At 42.0% G+C, this 9979-nt stretch overlaps 1 protein-coding gene and 1 non-coding gene across 2 annotated transcripts; both read left to right on the forward strand.

Moving 5' to 3' along the window:
• Window positions 1-4135: 4135 nt before the first annotated feature.
• On the forward strand, window positions 4136-6663 carry marcksl1a (MARCKS-like 1a). The gene is made up of 2 exons (XM_089005070.1): window positions 4136-4435; window positions 5308-6663. Exons 1-2 carry the CDS (start codon window positions 4352-4354, stop codon window positions 5836-5838), a joined length of 615 nt encoding a protein of 204 aa, XP_088861196.1. The 5' UTR covers window positions 4136-4351; the 3' UTR covers window positions 5839-6663.
• A 3143-nt stretch (window positions 6664-9806) lies between these two features.
• trnas-gcu (transfer RNA serine (anticodon GCU)) lies at window positions 9807-9888 on the forward strand. The gene has a single exon. It is a non-coding gene; the product is annotated as a tRNA-Ser (tRNA).
• Window positions 9889-9979: the final 91 nt, after the last annotated feature.

Consider the following 9979-nt stretch of genomic DNA (forward strand, 5'->3'; position numbering starts at 1 on the left):
ACGGAGAAAATTACATGCAAACAGGGTCGGATATATCGATAGTCCCGGTTATATCGATATTTTTTCGGACTCCCTTGAATATCGATATAACGAGACTTTACTGTAATTGGTTAGAGAGGAAAAAAAATTAGGATTTTGAGGTAGAAGACCTGCACAATTATAGATTGAATATTTGAATAGTTTATCTTTAAATTGTTAGTGCAGCAAGCTGTTGTTTATTTAGTTTAACAAGCATTGATTAAATTTCTGGAGCCGATCCCAGCAAGAGGAACAGTACACTCTGCATTGCTCGTGAGACAAACCAATAACATATACCGTATTTTCACGACCATAAGGCGCATATAAACGTCTCAGATTTTTATCAAAATGTACGGTGCGCCCTGTAGTACGGACGTGTTAGAGATCACCATGAGGAGGACGTGTAGAGAAAACGAGGGGGGGTGTGCAGGCGTGGTTTGTGTATGAACGAACAGGTATGTGCTTTATGTAGAACAACCCTGAAAATGGCAAAGAGACATGGTTATGAAGCTCAGTTTATTTAAACTGAAGGCTATCAACTACGCCGAGGAACATGGGAATGGAGCCGCCGTGACATAATACTCGGACATAAGGCAAGGTGGCCGGAGTTGGAGGAAAGCTTCAAGCAATCGATCGGCGAGCTAAGAGCAGTAACGCTAGCGGAGGAAATGAAAAACATGAACTTGAACATTTCCAAGGAGGTCCGTCTTGGTGCTGGCGTTTTATGAAACTGCGATTTTTCCATGCGGACCGGGACTACTGTAGCGACGGCCGGCGAATTATTCTGAAAAGCTGGCGAAAAGGCTGCCATGCTAACGGAGAGAAACTCCCGGCGATTGTGATTTTTATAAAAGAAAGACTTTGCCTAAAGAGACATTTCCAGCAGGCGTCATTCTTAAGGCAAACATAAAGGGCTGGATGTTACGCCACAGTTTGCCAATGGATTGTGGATGCTTGGGCTAACGTGTCTGCTCGCACGGTGGTTTGAGCTTTCGGAAAAGTCGGTACCGGGAATGTGCTCCTTTTACCATGCCGACGCATATTGAGTGATGATTACAAAATGTTATTTCTTTGTAATTAATAAATAAAGCACTACCAAACTCAGTTTTGCTCCCGATCTGTTTTTTTAAATACGCATACTTGTATGCCTGTGTGTTGTTGTGAGGCGGACGTACGTATAGCAGTAGAGGATATGTACCGGTATATAAAACTTGCGTCCTTTCATCCGGTGCGCCCAATGTGTGGGTTAAATACAGAAATGGCACACATAAATGAGACTGCGCCTTTTCACACGGTGCGCCGTTTGGTCGTGAAAATACGGTACATTGACATTTTGACAAATTACAGTCTTCATCTGGCTCTCACAGGACCACGATAGGCTGTCACTGCTTGCTGTTTTACTTATGACCCACAAAAAAAATCTAATAATTTGTGTGTATCCCAACTTTGGACGTGAACTCGACCTGCAGATGCCCATCCTGTTTTATTCATACATACATTTCAAGGTTCCATGGATGTGCTTTTCTAATTCAAAGGGCGCCCTGATGAAAAGTGAAAAGAAACAGAGCTTAGAAGTTTGTGACAATAGTCAGAAAAACTGGCCTGTACACTCTCAGCTGCACATCATGGACAATGACAAAGTATGATATTGATGTCACCTACACCAAAGTGCACTCTGTGGATATTGATACTTTTAAAGCAGTTTTCAAGGGTAATGGCCAATCCCCATTCTCTTCTCTCTCACAGACCAAATTCATGTAAATACATAAATACTTTAGCAGATCCTCTACGCTCAGTCACTTTTACTTCCCCATAAATGTCAGATATTTGCGGGGCATCATGAGGTCAACAACCCCCCACCTTCCCCCCCCCCAAAAAAAAAAAACGGAGCAAATCAGTTCATGGAGTGACTCCATTCCAAATGTTCACTCAAGACTATACCGGTAGTTACAGTAGTACATGGAATGAGACATTTACAAACAACACCCAATTCGAGCGAGCGTCACCAGATCTGTTCCTCCCCAAAAAAGAACATATGGGGGGGAGCCAGTATACAAAGAAAAAAAAGCACACAAAGCACATGAGAGTACATAAAAACTCCACACTGGAAGGCTAGATCTAAACTCAAACCACAAAGCTGTGAGGCAGATGTGATAACAACAATCCCACCATATTGCCCCTGGGTTCATCATATCAGATTCAACCAATTTAGTGCACTAGACCACCTTTCTTTGGCATTAAAACACAACTAGATGGGCCGATACAAAACAAAACCACATTTTTAAGTCTCATTATGAAAATGTGGGACTTTGTTATAACCAAATCGATAATGAAACCTATGAAATTCAACATCCTCAATGTTTCGGCCTCATCCTGGTAGAGCCTGCTCATACTGTAGATGCCCACATCAGTGAAAATCCAAAATTCCAACGATATAAATAGATCGATGAGAAGGTTTCTTCAGCCGTCATCTGTACAAAAGTGTCATTCATGTGAGTACTTTGAGTACTGTGAGTACTCACTTTTGTACAGATGACGGCTGAAGAAACCTTCTCATTGATGGACCACTCCTGTACGACTGAGAGCTTACACAGACGAGATATAAATAGATGCATGCTGAATATCGGGATGGGACAAAAGAGACTTTGAATCATGTTGTCTTTCTTTACACATTTTGGGGAATGTATAAGGTAAGAAAGGGCGGGATCGTGTGTTCACAGATTTAAAAACCCTCGGGGTATTTCCACTTTGAGAGGTTAAGGCTAGCGAAAGGATGGAGATCATTCCTCTGGGTGACGGGTGCATACCTCGCATTCCACGGTTGTGACATGTTTGTGTGAGGGTATATATGAGTACAGGGGTTGATCCTTGTGCTTTTGGAAACTTGGAATGTGAGACACAGATGCCGCAGATAATACAAAGGAAATCATAAATTAAGTCAAAAAAAGACGACAACAAGGGGGGCTCTTTCGGTGATTATTTTACAGTAGAATAAATTGGGGACTCAATCATGAGACACTGAGGATGATTTTGTTCAAATTTGCAATAATTAAAAGTACAGGTTTAAGAAAATGGCAGCAGCTGAAATCTCTCTCATCAATCTCATTGAATAACAGTCAACCGAACAACCTTTACGCTTTCCCGTTGGTGACAAAGAAGCAGCGGTGTCACCGAAGGTCGCTAATTAATGTTGAGTATTCGCTGTTATGTAATCAGATTAATGCCATTCAGAGAAAAGAAAATCATTTTGCACCGCTTATGTATTGCTGCACAGAAATTTGAGATCATTTTGTGGGCATTGTAAAGCATTTTCTCATCAAGATGGAACAATATCAAGGTCAAACATCATTTCAACATTTGCACTTAAAAAAATATGTACACACTTGTTTTAATAGTATTGAAACACAACTTGTTCTTATTCTTTAAAGTTACACCGTAAATGCCTTGAAATAAACATCACAAGAGAATCTCCCCACACTGCTTTCACACAAGGCACTGTGTAGCACTACACGATCCACTTGGGACACTATTCAGTTTTTTAAAGGTGATTCTTATTGTTTATCTTTATTGTCCATCTGTCCGTCCGTCCGTCCATCCATCCATCCATCCATCCATCCATCCATCCATCCATCCATCTATCTATCTATCCATGGATTTTTAATAAGTATTCCATTTATTTTTCCCATGTACTTATTGTGCAAATAAACGTGTTGACAAAACATCCTTGTGCCGCCTTCATCTTTGCAATTACATATTGATTTTTCTCCAAAATACTGTACAAGGCTAACCTAAATTGCTTGATAAAGACACCTTCCTCGTTGTAAACCGTCCACCGAGCATCAAAGTAATAATGAGTGATCGAAAGCACCCATCATTTTCTGCAAATCACGGAAAAATACCCAAGCAAATATTAAAAACTACTAAAGAGACTACTATCGTATCATAATCACGTCAAGAATCCAAACACCTGGAAGCAATGCTACGACCAGTGCAAAGAGGCATGCGCGACTTTACCCATCCTCCCGCATCACATTGGATACCGCCCATGGCTGACACGCCCATGGGAGGGGACTCCAGTGGGTTTTGAGGCGCGGTTGAAATACTCACAGTCGCTTCCATCCTTTCATTTGAGCTCAGCCACAGTCTGTCGCACAGTCACGGTGGGGACGGTCCTTGTGTCTGCGTTGTCAGGACGAATTAAGGATTATTCACTCTTTGGCAAGAACTCGCTCATTCCAGACCTGGATTTTTCAATCTAAAAAAAACGCGTCCACTTTGATTTTTTTTCTTTTCCGACCTTTTTTTGTGTTTATAATATCAAACCGTCATAACAATGGGATCCCACATGTCCAAGGGAGACGGAGTTGTTGAGGGGAATGTCTCCGCCGACCTTGCTGCCGCCAAAACCAACGGCCAGGTGAGTAAATTGAAGCCAGACGGAGATTGTGAACACCGGCTGGGAGTCACATGGCACCCAACGCCCACTACCGGCTTGCTTCGTGCTGCGGTACCAAATTGTCGCTCATCGACACAACCGCTTGCATACGATAGCTAACAAATAACACACATTTGTTAAAATATTGGGGGGCGACTACTTGTGTGGTAAAATTCGATCCCCAATGGTGATCGCCGGCCGTCTCTTTGTTCAATTTGGCTGGATTCTCGAGGGAAATTCACTCGAAACGATAACAAAAATGTGATAAGTGACACATTGAGTCTATGGATTATGCGAACCGTGTTTAATGCCGTGGTTTGACTATTATCTCTTGGGCCAAACAAAAGATGCGCAGTGAAAAGCTTGCAAATGCGCTCTGCTGGAGGCACATTTGCAGTTGGGAACAAAAGCGCGGATTTGCGCCTGTTCGCAAAGCCAAGGGAGTTTTTCGAGTTGAATCAAATGGACGTTAAATCGCCATATGCGCCGCTGGATTTTAAAAGGTGGAGAACCCAAATGTGACAAGCATTTTCGATTTGTGTTTATGTATTTTACTGGTCATTTTTAAACGGAGAGCTGATGCAACAAATGAACATCAAAGCCAAAAAGACTGATTGCGAGAGCGTTTGTGGCGAGGGGATTCCTTTGTCCTTTAAAGCAGACGTGACACTACTGCCTCCATGCGGCAGAATTAAATGATGCAAACAGCTGTAACAGTTCTCCGCCCCTTTTTAAGATCTAGATCATCGGCTTCCTTCCCTCATGTATCGCAAGGAGACACGAAAATAGTCATTGTCATTTCTAAGACTGACTTACCCCATCTGCTTTACTGAAAAAGATCTCTTGTTCTATAGGAAAATGGCCATGTCAAGACCAACGGTGATGTATCCGCCAAGCCTGACGGGGATGTCGCCGCTGCAGATGGCAATGGCACAGCTGAACCAGCTCAGGGGGGAGAGGCTGGTGCTGGGGATGCCATTGAGCCTGCTCCTGCAGTGGACGGCGAGGCTGCCAAGACGGAAGGTGAGGCACCCAAGGATGTCAAAAAGAAAAAGAAGTTCTCCCTGAAGAACTCCTTCAAGTTCAAGGGTATTTCACTGAAGAAAAACAAGAAAGGTAGCGAGGAGGCCAAGGAGGAGTCCACCTCCCCGCCAGGCGAGGAGAAGCCAGAGGAGAATGGCCACACGGCCAAAGAAGCCAAAGATGAGACGCCAGCCATTGAGGCCAAGGAGGACGAGTCCGCCGCTCCAGAGGGAGAAACCAAGGACACAGAGGAGGTCGCTCCAACCACAGAAGCCACACCTGCCGAGGAGGCAGCTCCTCCCGCTGCCCCCGCTGAGGAAACGACAGCCGCTGCCCCCGAGGGCGATGCCAGTGCGGAGTGATTGCACCATCAGCGAATGAACTAATTTTCCAAGATTAAACTATATAAATATATATGAGACTCATGCCACGTTCTCAAAGTTATACAGCAAAACTACAAAAGAAGACAAAGGATATATCGCATCTGCTGATTCAACTGCCACTTCACTTGCCTCTATTTTTTTTTTAAATCAGTCCTTGACAGACGGAATCTCACCGGGCCCTCAAATGATTAAAGTGTCTCCCCCTTATGGTACACACAGGGAGTGGCAAGTGGAAAAGGTAATGAACTGGATGTGGAGCGAATCAGGAATATAGTACAGACTTTCCCCTCCCCAATTCATGGAGTCATACTTCAAAGTGGCAACCATGTATTTTTTTGTCTCGTATTTTTGGGATCTACCGACTGCCATTGCTGACAAGCAAGACATACCAGCTCCTCTATTTGAAATGACTTAAATGGATACATAAACTTTTCACATCTTCTTAATTTTTAGAACTATACATTCCTACGTTTTGCCCACAAATTTCAAATATTTTATCATGTAAAAGGAGAAGAATGATGGGGAGGTGGGATAACATAAGTCTTATTTTCATTCTTTTCAGACTAACGCCCCCCCCCCCACGCCCACATTCAAGCTTCTTGAGTCTTGCAGTGTTCACATTTCAGAGTTTATAATGCAGGAGTTGGGATTGTGTACAAAATGTGAGCTTTTTAGCTGCAAAACATTTCTCTGTAAATATGTTTTGGCCAATGTTTTTGGTTCTCTTTATTTCGCTATTGTTTTGAAGATGTTGATGGTTTAATTGTAACTTTTAATAAGGGTAAAATAAATGTTTGAATCCCCTCTTGCTGTGTTCTGGTTTGTTATTTGCACTGTTGATTCTTTTGTCGCTCGCCTACATCGGTATCGTCACATTCAGCAATAAATGTTAAAGGAAATTCAGGCTGGCACAACGATTTAGGCATAACAAGGGCCAGGAATGGCATCACTAAATATATTTTGAATTAACGTGTACCTTCTGGCGTCTAATGCACTGTCCAAGCCTCCCCGACCATGCCTTCATATATCGTTTAAGGGAGTCGGCCTTCTGTTATCATGGCAGTCTAGATGTCATTTCCATCTTCAAATCGCTTCCACTTCACCAACCCCTTGGGCTTCTGAAAGCGTATGTGTGTGTGTGTGTAGGGGGGGTGTTCTCAGGGTCAGATTGAGTCTGTCAGGGAGATGTTCCTACAGAATGGCGCTGTTCTCCAACAAACTATCAAGATGTTCTGTGAATTGTGAGCTGGGCTGCTCTGGTAAGTACTCAAAGTTTCTTGCTGCAAATGAATGAAACAAATGACACATTATCTATTTGTAAATGTGCTGGTGGATAATCTGACCCACATTCAAGGTGAAAACCTGTATTTGAAATACTGGACGAAATACAATGCTGTTCTGTACTTGGAAAACTTAAATAGCTATCCAAATACATCTTTGTCAGTCCATGTCTTTTTGTCTTTTCTCCCTTTTGAAAAAAAAAAGTTTTTTTTCTCACTACACAAGTACAGATTCATGCGCATCTTGCAGGAATCCTTGTGTAATACATTTGTATTGATTTCCCCCCCTCCCCGATTCACCCTAACAACCACAATTACTTTCATTCTACTGTTTCTTCCATTGACCGTCTATCAAACTGAGAACTTCAAGTACTGATTCATTTGAAGGGCTGCCACATTCCAAAAACATACATGGCCTGCTGATTGAACACTCTAAATTTGTCACTATGTGTGAGTGTGTGCATAGATGACTGTTCATCTCTGTGTGCTCTGTGATTCAGGGTGTCTGACCTCTGCCAATTGCTCGAGGACCCCCAGCTACCCTATTCAGGATAAAGCAAATCAGAAAATTAACGAATCAATGAATTTACTAAAAATAATTCATGGTATTCATTCATGTGAAGACACTAATCATGTGAATGATTTGTCACGATAATTGAAAAGAATTGAAAATTGTCAATATGCAAGACTTTATTTCGAAAAACCTATGCCAATGCGGACTTCTTTTACATTCCAAGAAAATCACAATGTCCAATAACCAGTAAAGGATTTATCAGAATCAGAAAACATTTATTCGTCCCACAATGGGGAAATTTGCAATTACAACAGTTGGGCTCATGTGGTCCTGAGTGCTTAGTTGGTGCTATCTAGCACAACCTAGGGACTGCTACTCTTTAGGCACTTTCTCAGGTAAATCAAATCTGGTTGGAAACTATGACAATGTGTTTTAGTTGCTCATCCTTAACTTCACTCAACATCCGGCCATTTACCGATATGCTTGATCCTCACGAGTATCTCAATGGGTGCTCGGGTTGTACACCAGCCAAGCGCAGATATTGAGAGGCGACCTTGTGGCGTCAGACGTGCACACCGCGGCTCTGACGTGTGTCAAGGGCGCACTTCAAAGGGTTACACACGTCAGCTACGCAGTGCCCACGTGTGACGCCACAACCTCACCAAATGTCACATTTTCGGTTTCTTGAATTTGGTAATTATAGTGTACTTGTCCATCGAAATGATGACTGGCCAACGGTCCAAATTCTGTTCCTTAAAAAGCGGAAGGCACATACAAAATGTTATGTTGTACACAATTCACTTCATTTAGTGCTCATCAAAAACGTTTACACAGTATCAGGAAAAGTAGATCTGTGGGAGAAACATCAAACTCTTTAGATCTACCCACCAGTTACACCTTTAAAAAAGTGACATTTATGAAATGCATACATTTATTCTAAACAGACTGATACATTTCATGGCGTAATATGCACCCATATCCAGTTTTTGTGACATAACACTCACCTGTATACAGTTTTTGTGACATTTTTGTTTTTGTGCCGTGACATAGTTTTTGAATGTTTAATATGTGGCTTGAAAGCCGTTACAAGAAAAGAGGTCATATAAACGTCACACAGTGTGAATTGCCATCTGGCGCTATCTCGTGGACAAACCTCGTGTACCTATCTAACCTTTATCCGCGTTTATCTTCTTCATTCTCTTTAAAGGACAACCGACGTCACTTTTTGTTTTTTTAACTGACATCAGAAAAACGTTTTATAGCATCTAAAATACCCAAAACACGCAGTATTATATTTTTATTCAAATGCTAAACGCAAATAAAAATGACTTAAAGTGTCCAAAATCTGCAGTAAATCAAAACAATGGCTTCAGATTCAGAGAATATGCTTTCTTGTCACACATCCAGTTATGAATATGATTCAAATAGTTCTGAAGAGGAAAGCATTGTTTGCAATTGATTAAATAATTTATTTCGTGCCATTTTGAGGCAACATTGGGGGGAACTGTCTCACCCAAAAAAAGAGGCACACAATAGCGACCTCCTGTGGCCACCTCCGTTTCCACAGGCTGATAAATTCCTTATGTGGAGCTTGGACGCCCTCTTCTCTTTTTCCAGCAGACATTTAAACAGCTTCTTCCCCCAAGCCATTAACTCTTTGAACTCTTTCAACAGTAGCCAAAATGGAACTGTATAGTGCCACTTAGCAGTTTTTTTTTTTTACGACGATACTACCGGAAACAAATTCCTTGTGTGTTCTACATACTTGGCAATAAAGATGATTCTGATTCTGATTCTGGCGGCTTTTGGGTGCAACACGAGGGCCCCAGACCAAACAAGTACAGCAAAATACATTGACGTGATGGAAGGACCGCTACAATGCATCTTTTTTTTCGGTCAGGGGCGTTCCTTTAGTGAAGTCACGTACTGACTCGTCACCAACAAAAACAAGACTTCCTGAATATTCAGCGCGAGTCTTAAAACGTAAAATATAGGTATATGCGGTGGAATCTTATTAAAATATGTTCAGTAGAAAACATTTGAAGCCATTTTACAAATTGTGGACACAACTCGTCCGGAGACGTCGCTTGTCCTTTAAACTTACCGTAGAGCGGGCCTTTTATTTAAAGAGACATCCACCATTCACTTCCTGCGACGAGGTGGCCGAGTGGTTAAGGCGATGGACTGCTAATCCATTGTGCTCTGCACGCGTGGGTTCGAATCCCATCCTCGTCGAACGTATTTTCATTGTGACCTGTGAAATATTTTGACCTGTTTTCTAGTCCTTCAAACAGGTAAATAGATTACATCTTTATGAATTAAAGTA

The sequence above is a fragment of the Hippocampus bargibanti genome, linkage group LG09 (assembly GCF_051943395.1).
Source record: "Hippocampus bargibanti isolate YZ-2025 linkage group LG09, ASM5194339v1, whole genome shotgun sequence".
NCBI lineage: Eukaryota > Metazoa > Chordata > Actinopteri > Syngnathiformes > Syngnathidae > Hippocampus > Hippocampus bargibanti.